At 46.5% G+C, this 22,710-nt stretch overlaps 1 protein-coding gene across 2 annotated transcripts in view; it reads right to left on the bottom strand.

The window, feature by feature from the left end:
- Positions 1-18,133, bottom strand: part of Elf5 (E74 like ETS transcription factor 5) — a 28,924-nt gene extending 10,791 nt beyond the window's left edge. The window contains exons 1-3 of one of the 2 annotated variants that reach the window (XM_005064850.4): positions 17,990-18,133; positions 11,727-11,851; positions 2,319-2,552 (exon numbers count right to left, since the gene is read on the bottom strand). In XM_005064850.4, the coding sequence (XP_005064907.1) occupies positions 2,319-2,552; positions 11,727-11,847 (355 nt within the window). In that variant the 5' untranslated portion in view covers positions 11,848-11,851; positions 17,990-18,133. Of the gene's footprint in view, positions 1-2,318; positions 2,553-11,726; positions 11,852-15,800; positions 15,919-17,989 lie in introns of those variants that run through there. The other variant, XM_040745935.1, reaches the window with a different exon arrangement.
- Positions 18,134-22,710: the final 4,577 nt, after the last annotated feature.

Raw genomic sequence — 22,710 nt, 5'->3', positions numbered from 1 at the left:
CCACTATTGCCTGTGCGGCTTTGCCTGTTACAGGCTCTCTGGGATCATTGGTTAGTCTCAGTAGAATATAATTTATGACATGGGACTTGGAGATCAGAATGACTGTGATATAATAGCCAAAGTGAAGAGAAGGATAAGAAACTCATGGGGTCATAATAGCTCTACTTGAATGCTCAGTTCGTTGGAAGACAATGCTGGTTCCTTACTCTGCAGAATGGTGAGCTGGGCTGGGGTTTAAGATCATGTTTCCGGGAAGCAGGTCAGGTCAACAGATACCTATTTCCTAACTTGGTGTCCAACATGAGGGCTATTTTCTCTTTACTAACACAATTGGAACACTCTAGCCAAAGGGCCAGCTAGAACAGGGTCAGGGACCGTTGAGAGATATTTCTTGTCCTACATTGTGGAAGCCATTCTGTGACACCAGGCTTTCCCCTGATATCTACTTCTGGTGTACAGTGCCTCCATGCTTCTAGACCTTCAAATCTGCAATATCTACTGATCAGATGATCCTCTGGACTCTGGAGGCCTGGTTAGTGCTTCCCCTGGTTGAAGCTTCCTTGTTCCACGCCCTGTTCTTGCAAGGTCCTTGACTATGGGGTACACAAGGTACAAGGTAGATAGTTACCCAGAATATAGATTTTGTCCAAACGGAGAGACCTCAGCATGAGAGAGAGAGTTCTAATGGTGATTATGTCAGGATGAGCAGTGAGCCCACTGTGTCCTGGGCAAACTGCTGGGGTGTAAACTCTGGTCACGAAGCACATGTACAGAGTTTCTTGAGGAACCTTAAGGGAAGAACTTCAAAATGGAGCAGGTTGGTGGGATTAAAGGTGTGCAACCACACCTGGCCCTTAGGAGGTTTTTGAATGGATTTCCAGACTCCCCCTCCCAAGGGTGGCTATGACAGACTTGTTCCTATTTAGGGAGTACACACCCTAAGGACAGTACTTCTAGCTCAGGGTCACCACTCTCTGCTTTCTTACCCTTAGGCCCTCCTGATGGGGAGGAGCAAATGGAGGCCCCAGACTCACAGAGCTGGAAGGTGCTCTGAGGTTTCTCTACCCAGATGGAATCTCTGTCTTGATCATCCCTGTCAAGGAGGGATGCATAGACAACTTGGCTCCCCAGTGGCAGGGAGCTTCCTGCTTTCTGTGCCTTTTCAAGTAACCTTTCTAAGAGAAACTGACAAAACTGACAACTTTTAAGATTATTTAATCAAACATAGATGTGTCTGCTATAGTGTGCCCCCCTACTGCATCCCTGTCGGCCTCATGGTTGTATTAATGATAGAAACAGTTGCTACTTAGTGCCAAGTAATCCTCTAAAGAAGTCCAGGGAGGGACCGGGCGTTGGTAGAGCACGCCTTTAATCCCAGCACTCAGGAGGTAGAGGTAAGTGAATCTCTGTGAGTTCGAGGCCAGCCTGGTCTACAGAGTGAGTTCCAGGACAGCCCTCCAAAACAATACAGAGAAACCCTGTGTCGAAAAATAAAAAAAAAAAAAGAAAGAAAGAAAGAAAGAAAGAAAGAAAGAAAGAAAGAAAGAAAAAGGAAAAAAAGAAGTCCAGGGAAGGTGGTCTATCCTTCCAGTGGACAGACAAAGCCTTCAGGGATTTGGAGAGGGGATGCTTCTTGTATTTCCTTTGGCTTCCACGTATAAGATCTGTTATTAACACAATGGGTCCTTCAGATTTCCCGGCTCTCACTTTGTCCTGACTGCCTGTGGAGCAGCCTTGTACACTGTCTGGCCAGAGCGAAGGCAGGGAGCTTCACACATCAGCTGCTCCATCACTAGGGCACAGAAGCAGATGCTCTCAAAGGAGCTGTCTGGTTTGAGAAAACAGTGTATGTTCATGGTGTTCCCATGCCACTGGTGCCACCTTCTGGCCATTGGATCATTGACCAAAAGGACTGTACTAAGAAAGGCAATTCTTTGGACTCCTCGGGAAGGGGAAAGGTCTGTTTCATTGTCTCCCTCACCTGTCAGGGATGAAGCAGAACACTCCTTTTGCTCACCTTTTACAGTTTAATTAGTTCTTAGCATGCTTGCTTGCAGCTTTCAGCCTGGCTTTGGACTTCCTCAACTCATGCCCGAGTTTTACTTTTCTTTAAGACAAAACCTTACCCAACTTGCTTTCTTGGCTCTGACTTTTCTTTTGATTAAACTCTCAACACAAGGGACAGTGGATTTCTGGCTACTGAGAGCTTTTGACCGAGCATCAGTCATGTTTGGTTATGAGAGTCATGGGGAGGGAAGCACCTTGCAGAGATCCAGACCCAGTCTCAGGCCCCTCTCCTGAGTCTTGCTGGCACTGACCTTGTGAGCGAATGTTCTGGAGGATGAAGTACAGGTACTCCCCGCAGATGCCGGCAGCCTCGATGAACTCCTCCTGTGTCATGCTGCACAGCTGCAGGCCACTGATGTTGAAGTGACAGAAGGAGATGCAGTTGGCGTCGAGTTTGTACTGATCACAGCAGAACTGGAGCCATTCCCAGACGTGACGCTTGGTCCAGTATTCAGGGTGCACTGAGGTCCAGTAGGAGTCACAGGCTGCACCAGAGCACAAAGAATTAAGTGATGACAGTCCACAAGGGGCTCCAAAGAATAGTCCTGTTGTGTTAGCAGCCCCGTCCCTTACCCAGTGGGCAGAGAGGGCTCTAGTTCTGGCGTGCCCCTGCAAGATCCAGGTCACCTTCTCTGAAGAGGTGACCAGAGAGATAGGACTCTGTGGGTGGTTGTTGGGGCCAGAGAGAGTATGAGGCAGATGGGAAATTACTATATCTCTGTCTGGTGCTTAAGAGGAGGGTACCCAACAGAGAAAGAGAACAAAAATATTCCTGAGACAACATGGTATCAAGAATAAGAACTCAGGAGCTCTGAAGGAGGTCTGGGTTCAAATCCTGATCGAGCTGCTTGCCTTTTGGGTAAGGTCCACAGATGTTTAGGTCTCTGATTCCACAGCTGACAAATGGGAATAGTATGTTTGATCTACAGGGTTGTTATAGAGTTTTGAGGCTAGTGCCTGGGGAATTACCATTCAATTCATTCCTTATTAGCTGCCTTCTGTGTGCTAGGCTCTACTTGAAACTGGTTTGAGCTTCTGTGTGTTAATGGATAGATGCCCATCTGGCTACCTGTGCCCATCTGCATAGCTTCTGGTCGTCTTTTACAAAGGGTCTGGGGCTACATAGATATTGCCCATAGTGTGGCAGACTGGACCACCATAACAGATTCTGTGGAGGAAGGAGATGATGGAGGAGTTAGCAGGACTGATGTTCCTGTGTTCCTGTGATCAGACTACCTACTCCTGCAAAGGACCTGTGTAGATACTCAGACAGCTGCAGGTGCTGTCCTGACTTGGAGGCTGGGATTTATGCAGTGACACATTGTCCAGGTCCTCAACAGTCTTGTTTAAGTTTCTCCAGCAGAAACAGATAGAATGGCATATATAAGAATTGGCAAGGGGAGGTACCAGGCACTTAGAGTCTTTGATGGTTGCAGACAGCTACCTGTGCAGGCTAGGCAAGCACAGTGGTAAAGTTACCACTGAGCTACACTCCCAGCCCTGATGTAAATAATTCGTGTAATCACCATAGTATCTATCCATTTACTCACCTACCAGTCCACAACACATCCATCAATCCACCCACCCACCCATCCACCCACCTGCTGTCCACCCATCCAATAACTGAGAACTTCACTTACCCTCTTCATGAAATGGAGACAACTATAGCACCTTTATCATAGGGTTGTTCTACTAATTAAACGAGCTCATATGTGGTTTAATGCTGTCACTGTCCACCTACTTTGCGTGATGCCACAATCTGATGGTAGGAATTTATGGTGGATAGACACATTTAGCCCTTGCCCTCTGATAGATGAGGAACTTGAGGAGGAGGGGAGACTCATTTTCCTTAGATCCAACTGCCAGCGGGAAGCAAAGCTGGACTGTGGGCTGCAGTCCGCACGCCTCGCTCTTCTCATCCCCCTTGGAGGATCCCCCACAGAAAAGACATGGCCCATGAAGAGAGAGGCAGGCAGAGAGCTAGAGAGAGTGAGGGGAAGTCAGCAGAGCATGGCTGGAGCCGCTGGAGAGTGACATCCTGCAGTGACACTTCCCAACTGACATTGCTGCTGTTGCTATGCCCCTGCCTCTAAATTCCCACTCGCTGCTGCTGTGCCTAGCTCCACCCTGTTGAGGTGCCAAGTCCTGATTGGCATCATCTGGTTTCTCAAATCCCTCCAGTGATCCTACCTCATAGGCATGGCAAGGCTATGTCATAAAGATAGGAACTGAGTTTCCCTCTAAAACACAGACTCTTAGAAATCTCTTTCCCCACTGTTGAGCCTCTTGGTAAGCCCAAATCCTAGACTTGTTTTATTTTAAAATTTTAACTATGTTTTTTTCTTTCTGGGCCTGGAAATTGAGCCCAGGGCCTCACACATGTGTAGCAAGTGATTTATTGAAGTAAGTCACCAGTCCCTTAACAGGAAAGAGCCTGCATTTTTTTCAGGCTGGTGAGTTCCGATGCTATAGCTTTTGCTTGGTAGTTGAAAACATCGAGGGGATGGTTTGACCTGACTCCCCTCTCCCTGATCCCCCACTGCTGGCTGGAGCTGGCTGATCAGGCTTAAGGCTGGTTCTCCTGAGGCAGGGTCTCCTGAGAAAACAGACGCTTCCTGAGTTCTGTGTGTGCTTTCCATCTACTGATTTCTGGCTTGAGTAAACCCGAGGCCTTTAGACGTTCCTGGTATTCTGATGAGAGATGTTTATGATCCTTGACATTCTTTGGCTGCTGGTCCTGCACTGGGCCCTGACTGAGATGGCTATCGGTGCACTGCTGTGTAGCACACAGCGTGTTTCTCTTCGTGGAAAGGTTTTGCTGTGTCTCTGTTCCCTTTCCCTCTCCGTTTCTACCACTGAGTTATTTTGTTTGGCATCTGAAGGAAGACTCCGTTGTTTCTGGAAGCCAAGAGAGCCTTCAGAATCTAGAGAAGTGGGAGGTGGGCGGTCTGCCTTGACATCAGGAAGGTGTTGCTGGCCTGGCATCCTGCTCTTCAGCTCCAGGGTGGAGCTCAATTACAGAGCCGGCTTTGTATGCAACAAGGGCCTGGGGCTCAGCTACATGGTGGCTGGCTTTCCTGTCTCTAACAGTCCTTCCCACGGTCTCCAGAGCTGGGAAGAAACGGCTGTTCTCAGTGATGTGGAGGCAGGGCTAGTGGAGGCAGCATCCACAGAGACATTTTGGTGGTGGAGTGATTCCAAGGTCTCAGCCTTAGGACGAGGTGGAGGCTTCAGTGGATACTGAAGAAGGGAGGAATCCCGCTCCAGGGCCTCTGTTATCTGCCCCTCTGTCACTCCCTGCTCTCTGCCTGAAGGTACCTTTTCCCCATTCTGCTGACTCCTGAGTGGTTCCTGCTCTCCCTGAGCCACAGCTGTTCACTTACTCTCTCAAAGAATCTTGCCCTCAGGTGACTTCTCAGAAGGTTCCAGAAGGATCCAAGCACTTCCCTCCCCAGGTCTTGAGCTCTGTTCATCTGAACCAGGAGTGCTAACAGCCCCTTCCCATTCTCCTCCTTAGCCCACAGGTCCTCAGTTAGTGTTACCAGATCACCAGTGATTATGATCTTTACCTTAAGGTAAGGAAACAGGTTCTGGGAGGTTACAGGGCTCCCCCTCCAGAGTCACAGTGGCCATTAGTAAGGTAGTTAGGCACCATGTGGACATCTTGCATCATGGCACATTTCCTGGTCTTGGAGGACCAAGTTGGTACACATATCAAAAACAAGATTTGGATGAAGGCAGGCAGGCAGATTGATGCATATCCACCACACAATTATCAGTCATTAAGTCTACATATGTATGTATGTATGTATGTATGTATGTATGTATGATCTATCATCTATCTATCTATCTATCATCTATCTTTCTTTCATCTATCTGTATGTATGCATGTATGTATGTATGTATGTATGATCTATCATCTATCTATCTATCTATCTATCATCTTTCTTTCTTTCATCTATCTGTATGTATGCATGTATGTATGTATGTATGTATGATCTATCATCTATCTATCTATCATCTATCTTTCTTTCATCTATCTGTATGTATGCATGTATGTATGTATGTATGTATGTATGATCTATCATCTATCTATCTATCTATCTATCTATCATCTATCTTTCTTTCATCTATCTGTATGTATGCATGTATGTATGTATGTATGTAAGCATGTATCTATCTATCTAAAACTTAGGTCTGAAAAATCAGAAAGAGGATGGAAAGGTAATGATGCCAGTGCCTCCAATCCTAGGAAATTACATGAAAAAGAGCCTTCTAGCATTTGGGAGAAATGAACTTAGGGCAAAAAAAAAAGCAACTATATATATAAGAATATATTCTCTTTCTGGGTTATACTGTCTGGAAAGGTACAGTGTTTTCCTTAATTTCCTGTGTCTCATTTACAAAACTCATTGAACTTTTTGGAGAAGCTGTGTTATGAGTTCCATTTGCCTATGATACTAGTTGAGGCCAGCCAGCATCCTGTGCCCAGGAAACTTAATGCAGAAGTCCAGAGGCCACTGTTAAAGAGCAGACTTTGCCAGTGCCTTTGAAGTCTGAAGTGGGTCAGGGCATTTGAGGGTCAGCTGCCTTGGAAAGAAAAACTTGGCACCTGAGAGAGTTGTCACTGGGGGGGGGGGAAGCTCTCTCAAATGAAGCTATCGACTTGGATATATTTAACTTCATTGGAACTTCAGCTTTCACTGCAGGCTGATGTGGTCCAGGGCCCTCAGGGTAGGGAGGTGACACCCAGGCCTGAAGTAGCCCCAGGTAGGGACGTGGAGATTAGAAAGTTCATACCATAGTGGACAGTAGCTGCCTGGCTCTCATGGCAGGCCTATGTTCATTCTCAGAGTGAGGGACAAGTAGAACAAAGCAAATGCAGTACGAGGCAAGGGGAGTAGTCTGCTTTAGGGGAGGCCTGAGTTAGACAACTTGGGACCATAATTAGCATGATTTATTAGCATAGGGAGTTGGGAAAGTTTTTCGCCCAAGGCAACATTGAAGAGAAGTGGTAAGTGAACTGGGGAGTATAGGGCGCCATCAATTGTAGCTTTGTGACAGAAAGGAAGGGTTTTTAATGAGGGAAGACCTGTGGTGATAAATGGCTTCTTCCAGGTTTCTCTCAGAGCTAGCCTGGCCCCATCCTAGAACCTCTCTTGGCTTTCATCCTAACCTTGGAAGGACTTAGACCACGAGCAGTGTAAGAACCTAGATGGAGAAAAGAGGAGGGCTGGCTGGGTGTCTGTGAGAGCTATGAACTTGAGTCTGGAAGGGGCTGAGAACGCCAGGCGGGAGTAGTGCTGTGTGTGACTCCTCTGAAGGCCTCCATGGGTAGACAAGCCACAGGAAGCCTGTAGTGACGTCACTGGGCTGTGACTTCTGCTATAGAACTCAACTTAGACTTTTGAATGAGTTTATGTGTGTTCTTTGATTTTGATTTAGAAATTCTTAGGTCTGTGCCCATGGATATACTCCTGAATTTCTGTACCCAGCACATGAATCTTAAGTAGACAAGCCCAGATGTGATTTAAATGTTTTCCTCCTTGATTTTAATACTTAGATGTTTTTGCACGATTCTTTAAAAAAACGTTTCTTGAAATTGGATAATCAGAACTGTTATATTTCTTTTCCCTTATTTTTAGAGACAGGATTTCTCTATGTGGCTCTAGACATCCTGGAACTCACCATGCAGACAAGGCTGGTTTCTAACTTACAGAGATCATCTAGCCTTTGCCTCCCCAGTATTGGGATTAAAGGCGTGGACCACCACACCTGGCCACCCATTGGCCCAACAGGTCTCGTGCTCCTTGAGTGCTCTGATGTACTAGCCACCCTGCTAAACACTGTGATTTTCATCCAGTCCTCAGTATGTTCTGTGAGGTCTTAGATCACAGCACCCATTTTACAAACTGAGAAAGGAAGGGTCCAGGAGACAGCCCTTTGTAAAGTCACGCAGTGGTGAAGGACAGAGCTGGACTTGGGTGATGGAGGTGTCATTCTGCTCCTGCAGCTGAACCTAATAACAGCTACACAGAATGGATGTGGAGGAGCCTGCCTGCTGGTGGGGGTGCAGAGGTAGAATCTAGTCTTCACCACTGCCACCCAGGCTCTGTACTGTGGTAGACTTGAGGGGCCCCTTGGATCTTAATCCCTTGGGCCTCCCCAGGCTAGAAAGCTCTGCTGTGCAAAGAGCGTGAGAAAAATTCCAAAATGAAGGAGGTGCCACATGTTGGCATGGCCATTTTGAAGGCCAGGGAAGAGGTATGTGGGGAGGAGGTTGTCTAGGCTGGAACTCCAGGAAGTAGGGGTGAGGCCAGAACTTTTCAGAAGGTGGACTATGGGAACTTAATTGGATATGTAATCTTTTAAAAATATATGTATGTGAAACCTGTCATGGTGGCATATGCTTTTAATCCCAGCACTGAGGCAGGCAGTTGGAGTTGGAAATCAGCCTGTCCTGTTCCAGGACATCCAGTACTACATAGTAAGACCCTGCCTCCAAAAGCCACAGTGGCCCAGCATTGGTGGCACATGCCTTTAATGAGTTTGAGGCCAGGCTGGTCTACAGAGTATGTTCTAGTACAGCCAGGTCTTTTACACAGAGAAACCCTATGTCTAAAGACCAAATCAGAAACCAAACAATAACAACAATAAAAAATCATATGTGTGTATATCTATGAAATATGTATAATTCATATGCTATATATGCATATGGAGTACAGAGTTTCTGCTTGAATAAATTGTCTAATATTGACAACTCTCAATTTTGAAAAAGCTGACATCAAGGCCAAGATTAATTAATGAAGTTCCAGAGTATTTTAAATCTGTGACTGTGCCCTTTCCAGCCTTTAGTGCAGTCAACCAGAAGTCCTGCTCCAAAGAGCAGGGTCAATCCTTTGTGGTAAGGGCACTGAGGGCTCAGCGTCTCTCTCCTGAAGTCATTGTCAAAATTAGAAAAGAGCTGGCTTTCCCCCACAGGCTGAGCATCGCGGCTGCCTCTCCCAGACATCGCTTGTGTACAGGACGCATCACCTCCTTCTCACTTCCGAGACCTTTGGTCTCAATGCCAGATTGGAAGGGTTACTACTGAGCTCTGGGCTGGAGAATGGAGAGAGGAAGGTGATGACTGTTTTCCACCTGTCTAGGAGTCGTGAGGTCGTCCTGGATGGATGTGAGCATCTGACAAGTGCCAGGAACTTGTCTCAACACCTGATAATAGCATTGACTCCCATTTTACACTCCCAGCTGTAGGGAGTGGGTACAATAGGTGAAGGAAAATGTGTCCAAAAGCTTGATGTCACTTGGCTGGAGAGTGGCAATGTCTAGATTCAAGATGGAGATCTGTGTGCAGCAGAGAGACAAGCTTTGGAAGGCAGTGGCCAGGGCATCCTGACTGACCCTGATCTGTTCCTGGGAGAGAAGGCTTTTATAGAAATTCAGACCCACATGTCATTTCTCTGATGATGTTCTTGTTGGGAAAAGAAAAGGGAATGCTTTATTTTCAGTGGTCTCGTATCTTGATGGAGATTTCAAGCTTTGTTTTGTTTTGTTTTGTTTTTCGAGACAGGGTTTCCCTGTGGCTTTGGAGGCTGTCCTGGAACTCACTCGGTAGACCAGGCTGGTCTCGAACTCACAGTGATCCACCTGCCTCTGCCTCCCTAGTGCTGGGATTAAAGGAGTACACCACCAACGCCCGGCCGAGATTTCAAGCTTTTAAAATGGTACTAAGAGAGATTTATGTTTCTGATGTCTCCTGATGTGGGATTCAGAGACACTTCTGGAAGAATCTTAGCAATGACATTGTCTCACCCCCATGCCACTAGTGGAAATGCCAAGGCCTCAGGCTGTGGAGGGCTGCCCCCAAGAATCCAAGAGTGTACAGTATTGCTACATGGTCAATTCCATTGGTGATATCTTCTGATCATGAATTATATTGTTTTGTTGTGGCAAATATACTAAACATAAACTATTTTAAACTTACTTTTTTCGAGATAGGGACTCTCTGTGTAGCACTGACTGTCCTGGAACTCACTCTGTAGACCAGGCTGGTCTCAAACTCATAGAGATCCACCTGCCTCTGCCTCCTGAGTGCTGGGATTAAAGGAGTGCCCCACCACCACCTGGGTATTTTAACCTTTTTAAAGTGTACAGTTCAGTGACATGAAGTATGTTCACACTATTATACAAACATTAGCACAACCATTAGCTCTAGAACTTTCTCTTTACCCCCAGTTGGAAGTAGCCCTGAGTTTTGTTGGTGCCAGTCTGTACCGCCACCACTAGCTCCATCATAGAGACTGGGGCATGAAAGTTTAAACTGGAGCAGATAGTGTCAAAGCCACTCTTCACTTTACGGTCACATGGAAGCCAGCCTAGATTCTGATCTACTACAGAAGCTACTGCTCCGGTCATCAGGGTATCATGTGGGCAGAGTGATGAGGTCATCTCCTTACTGCCACCCAAATGTCATCTGGCAGAATAGGCACCAACAACATGAAAGAGTAAATACCCCCTCCCCCAAAGCCTTCATTTCAAGTTAACCTCATATCAACACTTTTAAGAGAAGGAGGAAAATTACATTGTTTATCATTTCCAAGGAATCCAGATACTTCTTGGGACCAAATGAGTCAAGTGCAAATGCAGTGACCTTTCGACATTGTGACATGGCATTGTCATCTGCAAAGTTCACTTTGAGAACTGTGCTACTGACTTACAAAAAGTATTTCAAAAGAAATATCTCATAATGTTTTAGGAGTGTGTGCTTTTGTGTTGGGCCCCATTTATCTTTCAGTGCTCATGGATCATGGCAAGATAGATCTGTCGGCTGAATGTGAGAGATTTCCTGTGTGCATGTGTATGGGGGAGGTGTTTGGGGGGGCGGGAGTGTGTGTGTTACTGCGTGTTTCCGGAATCACTTCAATTCTGGGTGTGCAGCACTGGCCTCCGGCTCTAACTAAGCCAGGGACTTCCTTGTAGTGGTGACAGTATGGATGCCCCCTGATTACTCCCTATCTCTAGACACTAGGCTCAGGCCTGACCAGGCTGATGAGCTCAGGGTTAAGTCTCCACGAGGACGGACAGCTTCACTGGTGCTTGCATCACCTGTGGGGTGTGCATCACCTGTGGGGTGTGCATCACCTGTGGGGTGTGCATCACCTGTGGGGTGTGCATCACCTGTGGGGTGTGCACCTGCCATGCCAGCAGCCAGCTGGGTTTGCTGGGATGTGCGGTCACCCAAGCACTTACTCAGGCATGGAGGCCTCAGACGGTTTCTGGGGCAAAGCTCAGCTGTCCTCCCTCTGCAATGAGATTTACATAAGTTCTTAAGCTTCCTTTGTAGATACAGAAAACTGAGCTGGGAGTTGGGAGGGCGAAGGAGAGTGAGAGAAGGGTGGAGAGGCAGCCTTATGACTGGCAGGGGACTCATGTTTACTGCACATTGCTTTGAGGCAGGTTGCACAGTTTACACAGAAACAGGAAGAAGTAAGAGTGAGGATTTTAGTCCTTTTCTTCCCCTACAAGGGTATACTTCATTCCCCATGGCTTTCCACCAGCCTCTGCCCTGAACACTGGCATTTCTAGGCTGCCCTAGGCCAGTACATCTTGCCTGAACCGATTTCCACTGCTGTTGAATGAGAACCCCCAGATGATCGTACCTGTCTGATGTTCAAAGGTGGGGTAATATTCTTCATTGTTGAACAAATCCGTCCAAGACATCAGGGGGTCACAGAAGGATGTGTTGGGTAGAAAGGTGCTATGGGTTACGGAGTCCAACATCACCCTGGAATATCAGAGAGGCTGTGAGGATGTGTGAAACATGGGCTTCCACAGCCACATGTGTAGAAACACCCAATAGAACGGCCATTAGTTTTAAAAAAAAAGGTATCAGACAGGCACTCCCATTAAGTGTTTTCCACAGACAGTGTTCTTTGGTCCTCACCACATCCTGCCTATCCCCATTGCACCTATGAGAAAGGTGAGCCAGAGGAGTTGAGATAGTTGCCCAAGCAACATAACAAGAACGTTACAGATCCAGGATTTGGGGATGGAGGCTCATATTCTGCAGTCCTACCTCTTCTTTTTTCTCTGCTCATGCCTGAACCCCCATATGTAATATATAATATACACTCTATATTATATATAACATATATTATATATTTTATATAATATATACAATTGCACCTTGTAAAAATGGGTCAAGCATTGCCCTGTGTGGTTCTATCCAGAATGATGAAATCAGACATCTCTGAAAGTTTCTATGTGTTTTCCACAAACTTATTTCCCAGCAAAAAGAGTCCTGAACTGATGTTACAAAGTTTTTATGCATTAGACATGTGTGTATGAATGCACACACACACACACACACACATCACACAATGTTATAGCTATAGTTAACTTATTTCAGTTAGTGAATATTTACATGATACCCTTCAGTGACATTAGTGCACTGGAGCAACCCTGGATCCTCCCAGGAGCACTGTTTCTACACAATCTATACCATACGCCTGGCGTTCCTGACACTGGAGAATTCTGACTGCTCCAGTCCACGCTGCTTCGGGTGTGTGGAGAGTATTGTGCTAAGTCCTCTAGAGGTTTCCTCAGAGCATCCACTCTGGTGAATGCTGAGAAAGGTTCTGTTTTATGGATGAAGGATGGGGCTCTGAGATCCCAGGTAGCAAGTACAAGCTACCCCAGCTGACAGGAGATGAAATTCGGCAGCTCAGGTGGGACTGCTTGGAATGTCCCTGGTCCTGTCTGCTGCCTGCCTCCCCCTGAGCACTTTACGGGCGGCTGGTGGGGAGTTCATGCAAAGGTGTCTGCCTGAGACTGGGCAGAGGACGGTGTTCTTGCCCCACCAATCTCACTTTTGCTCCTTCCTGTAGGCACAATGCTATTTCTGTGCTGCGTTCTGTATTTCCACGTGTGTGTGTGTGTGTGTGTGTGTGTGTGTGTGTGTGTGTGTGTGTGTGTTGGGGAGATCATGTTTAGAAGTTTTTCTTTTCAAAATCTGTTCACTTAACTTCATTTTCTTTAATTCTTGAAATAAAATTAATGAGAAAAGCTGATTCAAACTCTATTCACTGGGAGGACACAGCAGCTCAAAATCACAGCACAGGCAAAGGTCAGGGCAAAAGTGAGAGTCCCTGTCCAGGGACAACTATAATGCAGGATCAGAAGTTATGAACACTTCTCTATTATTTAGTCCAGTGTCCCTCAAACTGCATCATTTTACCTGTTTCTATGATAATTTTACTGAATCCACTTGCTTCTCTGAACACAATAAATTAAAAAAAATTTGAACAACCATCTTTTTTCTTTTAAAGTAAATGGGTCTTTAAAGGGAAAAGTTTATATTATCATTATAAATGGAAAGCTAGTATTCTTTAATGTACATAAAAGCGAATGCATAGCCTCAAATAGAAATGGTTCATTCATGTACCACCTAAATCAGGACTTATTTATCTCCAACCCGAAGCCAATCCAGCCCATACCTCTTTTTTTTATTATTATTACTTATCCTGAAGCCAGAAATCCTTTTAGATTTTGAAATACGTGTTTACTTAGCATTCTTGATTTTTGTCTTTTGGCCAGCAAATCATAAAATCTTTACTGCCCAGCCCTTTGAGGGATTTGACAACCTCTGGGTAGAATTACCTCCTGCTTCCCCGGTGCTGGAGTACCAGGGCTGGAAAATAAACTCTGCCATTTGCTAGGGAAGGAAGTGGAGATCCAGGGAATCTGTCCCTTGCTCAAGGTCACACTGCCAATGGGTAGCAGAGTTAAGCTTGAAGGAGGCCCTAACTTTGCCTTGTCTGTCAGCATCCCCATCTAAAGGCACAGTTTCTTCCAGGCACATTTATATAGTGATCACTAAGAGTGACAGGGAACTTCTGAGATGCTCACAAATCTACCATCACGACCACCATTCAGTGTGCAGAAGAACTGTATGCTAGTAAGTAAAAAGTAAAACAAGAGTTTGGGTTCTTCATCTTAGGTATCCTCTCTGGGACAGTACCTGTGTATTCCAAATCCCCAGCCTTTTCCTGATATCTGAACAGGTTAGTGGGCCCAACAGTTATCACAGCCACGGACCTGGGAACTGGCAATCAGGAGCCAAGGCTTCGTGGCTTTGGGCTCTGACTTTCCCATGGATTGGCCGGCGGGCTCTGACTTTCCCATGGATTGGCCAGCGTTCTAGCTTGAGTCTAGACAGGGTGGGTGTGGGGGTATCAGGGAGTAGGACTACAGCTGAATACGACACTTAATCTGAACTCAACTTCTGGAAAATCCTCTAAATGGGAGCAAAGGATAGAAGGAGCCTCACCCTTTCTGGGCAGGACACTCAGAACACTTCTGACATGACATCACTGAATTTGGAGAAAGGAGAGGCGGGCCCCAAATGGACGACAACAGATCACAGTCTCCAGGTCTTCAAAGTAATGGGGGCGTCCGCCAAGGATTAAACTCGACCTTGGCTTTGCCCTTCTTCACCCACACCTGACGTATAGAAGACACTTAGTATTCAACAAGAAAGTCGTTTGGTGAATTGAGCTGGATCTTATAAAGCTCAGGACTGTTTTTGATCAAGTAGGGTGTTTACCCCCTTTAAGAGTTTCCCTCCCCCTGCACACCAGCCCACCCCCTCGATCCATAATCTCTTCAGGGTTGCACACAATGATGGATTTGGTTCCCTTCGATAACTCCTTCTACGGCAAATTATACCCATTAGATTTGCTTAGAGAGCTTAGCGGGTATATGCCATGCTGTTTTCCTTCCACAATTATTTCTTGCTTCTTTGGTGGGGGGAGGTCTTTTATGAAAGCACTGAACATTTTTTTCCTTCTTTCTTTCTTGTTTTGCTATTGTCGTAAGAGGAGGCGTTATTAAGTCTAAGCTCACCACAAAAGGCCATGGCTACTTAGCTAGCATGCACTAGGTGTGCAAGTTCAGGAATAAAGGCTGCTTTGTGTTCAGCCGAACCTTTTCTTTAGGCCTTGGAAGGTGCTTGCAGTAATTGGACATTTTGACTGTTTCTTTAATGTAGGTGGGTCACCAGTGTGGTGCCCTCCTCTCAGTGAGGATTCTGGACCAACAATATGTAAGACCAGGCCTGGTTTTACCCAGCCACTCTTGATGGGTATGGTGGTGACTAAAGGCTCTGAGGGGTGGGTAGTAAGGAAAATAAGGCAAAAAGAACTGGGTTAGATATGCCTGGCATTACACAAGACAAAAGGGGACACTAGAAGGCTCCTGGGACCGCTGGTCTACTCACTCTGGTTGTCATTATGAAAGATCCCTGAACTTGGAGTCATGATCCTGCCTTCTGCCCCTCTCTAGATGGGAGGACACTAAGAGACAAACTCAAGGTCAACCCTGGCTCTGTGATTTTCTTCAGGTTCCCACCTGATCAGCCAGACACTTCTAAACCTGTACACAACACACTCTTGAAGCCACAATGATAACATTTGCACTTTGGTCAAATACAACTAGTGCTGACACAGATTAATCTGTAGCCCCAGAAAGCCCCTCTGGTTCCCTCTTCCTCCTTCCCTCTTTAGCTCGGCTGGACCCCCACGCCCCGACTTTCGAACAGCACATGGGAGCAGTTTCTCCTACATTAGTTACCACTCTGGCTGCCTCATAAGTAGGAAAGGATTGGTGTGATCAACCCCAAGGCGCTGGAGTCAGGCAAACTCTCTCCTACTGTCCAGAAGGCTGATTGTAGGTACCTTCAGAGTGAGTCAGGGCTGGCCTGGAACTGAGAGCCTCCAGCGACTTCCTGTCCCCTTTTGGAGCAACCTCATACACCAGCACACAGACACGGTCCACCCAGCCAAAGAGCCAGGCTCATGGGCTTCTGTCCAACTTACAAACCAATGGCAGAACGAACAGGTACAGTGCCCATGGCCTGAACCACCAGAGAGAGGTGACGGCGCAAACCATCCAACCTTGGCCAGTTTGCCAGAAGAGGAAAATTCCTCCTTGACCTTGGCTAGGATCATCCAGTTCATTTTGGGCATGTGACCAAAAATCTACCCAATTAAGCATTTACATTTTTGCTATTCCTCTCCTTTCCATTCCCTTTCTTTTCTCCCCTCCCCATCTCTCGTGTGTGAGCTTGCCATGCAGATCAGGCTAGCCTCAAACTTGAGCCAATCCTCCTGCTTCTACCTCCTGAAATTCAATGTACAGGCGTCGGCTATTTCTTTGTCAAAACATCTCTGAATAAAGCAACACCAGTGCAAAATAAGGAAAAGGACAGAGAAAGGCCGTCCACAATTCTGCCATCTGGCCAGTGTCACTGAGTAGAGAAATACTTTTTCTTCTCTGAAGCTCCACGGCACCTGAATGCTCACCCAGTCCAGAGCCCTACAGACAAGGAGTGTCAGTTTCCCACCATGTGGGTCTCTTTAAGAAGGGCAGGATGCAGAGGGCTCAAGGAGGGTATTTCAACACTTGCAATAAAGGAAGGCTTGTGGGTTGGGTACTCGAGTATTTGTTCTGGAAGCAACCACAGCATTGTAGGAACCAACCAACTTGTTGATGACTTATCAAGCAATTCTTCATTTTTTTCTTTAGCTTACTTAGGACTTCATTTGTTTGTTTTTAGCTGTTTTTCTGGAGACTCATAGGAGGAAGCTGTGGGTTTTGATGCATGGATCACAAGTTTTAAGTTAAAGACACAAGGAATGAATTTTGCTTGTAGTACTCACGAAGCAGGTTCCTAACTACCTAGCCTGCTGAAATTTCTGACTTTCTGGCCTGAATGCTAAAAGTTTTGGCTTTATTTTTTTATTCTGGTCTGCTATGTAAGTACTCATGAGTGTCTCTGATAACACGCTTCCTCATCCTTAAAATGGACATTTTAAATACACAGTCCTCCGAATGTCCTGAGTAAAACCAGTTAACATAGATAAAGTAGGTAAAAAGTTTCACTCTGGAGAGTTTTGGGAAGAGGAGGCAACCAGACTCTAAAAGCTGCTGTCCATGGAAGGAAAACAAAAACTTGCAGAGAACACAAAAGCAGAATAATTAAACTCTCCTGTGGATGGGCAAACAGCGGCCTGGGTCTGGGACTTTGGACTACTAAGCAAAAAACTGTCTCCATAAATTATTGGGCCTTCTTGTTCCTCAGTTGTCCCTTCTATAAAATGGATATGAAGTTCTTAATGTTCTAGGATACCATTTCTCTCTTAGGAAATTCTGAGCGCTTAAACGCAGATGCGGGAGAACGTGTGTTTCCAGTTGCTGCCAGAAGGGGGCGAATGCACAGGAACCCAGAACGCACGCAGAGTGATAAATAAGGTTTGAGAATAGAGTGGAAAAAAAACCCTAGCCAATGTTTTTCTGGAACCGTTCTGTTCTAAGGCGCTGTGAGAGGGGCAGATGGGATTCTTTTAAACTGTTTTGTACAAACTCCTGAAAAAATGTCCTAAACTGTAACAATACCATTCTCTGCATCAAGAGGGGCAGAGTGGTGCGCAGGACCTCCCTCCTCCCCCACCCCCGCCCCGTGGCGGGGAGTCTAGAGTTGAGGTCAGGGTTGGGGGAGGTGGTGGGTTTTCCTCGAGCTGGCTATCTGTGCAGAATACGGCTTCCCTCCTAAAGGCAGATGAAGGAGGGGCAGAGATTTGAGCTGCCTGTACAAATTTTCTCAGCTGCCTTTGGTTTAGTGGATCCAAGGGAAGTCGGAGACCGTGAAAAGGGTGGGTGGCCACTTTGCCCGAGGAGACAAAAATCTCTCCGGCAAGCAGTCAAGGTTGAGTCAAACACCCCCGGAGGAGGCACTCTGACTGTCTCATGGAGGGGCTCTGGTGTGGGAGCTGGAGATAGAGATTCAGTCCCAGGCCCCCAGCTGTGTCTCTGAGCCCTGACACCCCTTTCAATTCATTCAAAAGAGCAAAGAAAAGCTGCTTACGTGAAGACAAGTGGCGGCTAGGTCCAGACAGAAGGCTTTCAAGGCAAGAGAAGGCAGGCGTGCTCCCAGCACCAGCGGACGGTAGAAATAAAGGCACCTGTAGCCTTGTGATATAAGTGACACCTACAGACAGGTCCGTTTGGTTTTTCAGGTTTATGCACAGCCCCTTTGATGACGGTGACATACAGTGTGACACGGCTCCTTGGTGGGGGGGGGAGTTCTCACAAGCAGAAAGTTTACCTTTCTCCTGCTCTTGTGCCCAGATCTCACTGCCCACCGCCCCGTGAGGGGACCCAGGAAACAAGCCGAGAATTCCTGCCCCTGGGAGATAAATGTGGAGTGCTTGCAGGGGCGTTCTCCGTTGGGCAAGCTAGAAGGAAATCCAGGCCTGGTTCTGTCCATTGCAGCCTTCTCCGGGGCTAGTCAAGTCCTGAACCTTTGTGTAAGGTGTTACCCCCTTTCTGTGCGTGTGAGGAAAGAACAGCAGTGTGGGGTAGTGGCAAAGAAAAAAGGGCGCTGCAGGGATCCAGATCGGCGCTCATCATTTTCCGGCTGTGTTACTGTGAATAAGTTAATGAGCGTATCTGGGATTCATCAGATTAATGCAATAATGGCTGCTGGGAAGGCTGTAGTTGGGAATGCCAGCAGATCACCTGGACGCCTGTCCTTGGGCGCTACAAGTTCCCTTTATAAAGCACGTTGGTCAGAATTTTCCTTCCTTCCATTGATCCTGATGGTGACCTCCAGCCGGGAGGCAGGGGGCGAGCCAGTGGGCAGCACCATTGCTGGCCTTTCACCCTAGCATCCAGCGGGCATCCCGTTTGAATACTGGAGCCAGGTGATGGCTCTCTCCCTTTTCCAGTCTCCTAGGCTTTACAGATGGGGACACGAAGGGGCCTTGCAGCTCCTCAACTGTGCAGAACCAAACCCCAGGGGAGCTTTGCTTGTGAGCTCTCAGCTGTCTCACTGAGGACTTCCCTCCTTTTAGGACAGCTCTCTAATCTAATGGTGACATAGGAGGTCCTCTGGGAGGAGTATTTTTCACCCTCTATCATTCGTACCCAAACCGCAGGCAGCCGAGGCACCAACATGCCCAAACTGCAGACTTGGAGCTTGAAGGTGAAAGCAGGGACTGGTTCGTTAGGTTTTCTTGGGAACGCTGGGCATGGGCACTCAAATCCAAACACACGAGTGGTGTGAAGAAACAAAAGGCAGTTCATCCAAGAAGTCATGTGTCACCATGGAAAAATAGTTGGAGAAAGATCAATGGACTTCTGAGGACACTGACTTAGCTGTGTGACCTTAGACAAGACAGTCAGCTTTTCTGGCTACTAATTCTCCCAATAGTAATAGGGGTAAACAGGATTAAGACAGTTATTTAAAAATCATTTTGCTGGGTGTGACAGTGCCTTTAATCCCAGTCAGGTAGAAGCTGGCAGATATCTGTGAGTTCAAGGCCAGGCTGGTCTACAGAGTGAGTCTTAGGTTAGCCAGGGCTACTCATGCAGTAAAACTGTCTCAAAAAGTATTTGATTTCTTTACATTTGTGTGTATATATGCATTTGTGTGTTTCTGTGTGTGTGTGATTGTGTAGACCAGAGGTCAACATTGGGTGTCTTTCTGAATCACCCTCAATCTTATTTTGCTTTTAAAAAAATTTTTTTGTGTATGTGAATGTTTTGTCTGCCTACATGTATGTATGTGTTACTGCATGTGTGTCTGGTACTTGGGGAAGCCAGCAGAAAGTGTCAGATCTCTTGGAATGGAACTGGAGTTACAGATATTGTGGGTGGCCATGTGGGAGCTGTGAGTCTAACCCAGGATCTCTGCAGGAGCATCAAATCATATTCACTGTGAGCCATCTCTTTAGCCTCTAGGTTATTTCTGAGATAGTCTATCACTGGGCCTGGAGCTCGCTGATTCAGCCACATAGCTGGGTCCAAAGCTCCCAGGCAGGCTCTTCCTGTCTCTGCTCCCCTAGTCCTGGGATTGCAGGCAGGCCCTTCTGCACCCGGATTGTTTTTTAAAGTATGGGTTCTAGAGACCCACTAAACTCAAGTTCTCCTTCTTGGGAGATAAGTCTTTTATCCACAGAGCCATTTCCCTAGCCCCTAGGGCAGTAGTTTAGGAACTGTCCTGTTTGAAGGGCAAGAGCATGGGAGAGAACATGGAGGTCTGATGCTTTTTCTAGGGATTCAAGAAGAACCTCAAAGATTTTCTCTAAATCTGGGTAAGATGTCATCTGAACAAAAGAATCTATACATGAACAGAGCTGGCAAATAACCGAGTTTAGATGCCCCCCCTGGAATTCCTACAAGTTTTAATGTCTGTGAATTGTCCTGTTTAAACCTGTTTTCTGGGGGACTCCTATAGTCCTACAAGCTATTTTCCTTTATGCTGAGTTTTGTCCCATTTTGCTATTGGCTTCTGAGACACACATATACAACCTCCCCAAGGAAAAGTTCCCTATCAGAAATATGCTATTCTATTATTGTTTTTAGAAAAGAAACTTTTGGAGAAATTAGCATTTTTTCTGTGACCTCAGCTGTTTGAAAGTGGAAAGTAATCTAGCAGCAGATGAGTATGACATTCACCTTGGTTTGTCCCTTGGTCCTGGGTGACTGTGTGGGAAACTACAGGCTTCTGGACCAGTAGATAAAAGGGAAGATTGATATAAACAAATGAAAAATTGCACTCTAATTAAGTATAGGCATCACAGTTTATCCAAGTTTGATTAGAATGGATATTTGGATAATCTGAAACACTAAACGTCTAAGAACTGCGAGATGAATGTCGGTGAAGATGGGATGGGGAAGTGGGAGGGGGGCAGAACGAGGGGTGGGGACCAGATGGCAGAGGAAAGGCTGAGGTTACGTAGAATTCTCGCTATTTTCCTTCCAGGTCCCCAAAGTGACATCACTGTGTCACTGCAGCAGGGTAGCTAAGAGAGGTGACTCTGGAGAGAGACCTCTCAGGCAGGCTAGTCTGAGAAGTAACCCCCCTCCCTGCAAGCACCTGTGCATTCCAGGGAGCATGATTTGCTGTATTTCATTAATTATGTTTTGTGCAGACCTTCAACCAGTGAACTACTTAGCGTCTCCCTTTTTCAGATGATGCAGATGAAGCCTGTGGTCATACAGTTAGCAGTAGCAGAGGCAGAGCGAGCACTGTGCCTTCCCAGCTGTTTGACTCCAGAGTCCAGCCCCTCAGGTTCTGACAGTTCTGGGTGATGCTGGGGTCGATGCCAAGTGTACTGCAATGGCTGACCCATCTTACCTTGGTTATTTTTTTTACAGTAACCCTAGGAGATGGTTACCAATATATTATTTTCAAGATAAAGAAACAGAGGTGCTGGTACTTGCTGGGGGTCACCCAGCTGGGCTGGGACCAGCTCTGGGTTGAACTGCAACTTGCCCAATGAAAACCACACTAGAGAAACAGGATCTCATCTTGGCCTCACTCTCTGACTCTGGCCTCAGCACTGACCTCTTCGGATGGATGTCTCCCTCTCAACGGCTCAGGGTCTTCATGTCTCCTGGTTATTGCCAGTGCAGACCCTTTCTTAGTGTAGAGTAGAAACCTTTTTGTATACTTCACTGAATGTGCAGCCTTGGGGATGAGTCTTGGGGTAAAGAAGACAGCTAAAATGTGTGCACAAATGTGTACGCACACACACACACACACACCCACCACAAAATCAAGTGACTTAAAGGGCATGCCATCTGACATGAGGCCAGAAAGTTCTATCCAAGCCTTCACTGGTCTCATTCAAGCAGACACTGGCTTGTGTTTGCTGCTTTTCCTGGAACTGTCATCCAGGCCATCTCCGTACCCCCCAGCCCCCCACACAACCTGCCACCTTCGCTGATCCCCAAACCCACCCAGGCAGCACTGGTTGAAAGCAAAAGTGAAGCGGAAAGAAACAGCTGTGGCAGATCGTAGGCCATTAGGAGAGAGCTTCAGTAGGTAAGTAAACTTTCAGGCTGTGCAATCAGTCTCCACTATTCTGGCTTTATTTCCAGCCCAGACTCTGTGGAGAACGTTTATTTTCCTATGCTCTATTGTTCCAACTAGTTAATGTCAGAATGTGTTTTGGTGGATTTTTTCGGGGGCTGTCAGTGGATGTATCTGATAACAAATTCCTGGCACCTGGCACCTGGCACGTGGGAGCCATTTGATGAGGCGTCAGCTTCATGGGTACATTTCTTCATCTGTGAGGCATTTATTGTGATTACTGATACATGGTAGGTTTTATTAGGATGGAGAGAGATACAGTTGTTGATTGAGACCCCTGACCTTTGAGTCTACCATACCAAGAAGGATAATGAATAGTCCTAACAGCTTCTCTTTACTGGATACATTTCCTAGGTGCTAGGAACAGACTAAGCATGCTGTGTATATTAAGTCATTTGATAATTATGTAATTCCTAAGAGGGATGTCTCATCATCCCCTAAAATTTACTGATGAGGAAACAGGTATAGAGAGTTCAGGTAACTTGCCTAATACCGCATAGCTGGTGGAACACTTCTCAGGTTTTGACTTCGGGAAAGCATGCAGCCAGAGTTCCCTGACTTATGATGTTATGGTAATCTTGGGAGGATCACTCTGAATTGAGATGTTCCAACTTTCAAGTATGATGCTTGACAGAAAGTATGAAGGCTGGGAATCTGTTGGTCTCTAAAGTTCTCAGCATGGATTTAAGCACATATAGGCATTTAAA

The sequence above is a fragment of the Mesocricetus auratus genome, unplaced genomic scaffold (genome assembly GCF_017639785.1).
Source record: "Mesocricetus auratus isolate SY011 unplaced genomic scaffold, BCM_Maur_2.0 Super-Scaffold_100004, whole genome shotgun sequence".
Classification (NCBI taxonomy): domain Eukaryota; kingdom Metazoa; phylum Chordata; class Mammalia; order Rodentia; family Cricetidae; genus Mesocricetus; species Mesocricetus auratus.
Note: the sequence above shows the minus strand (reverse complement) of the source record. Positions and strands in the feature narration are given on the sequence as shown.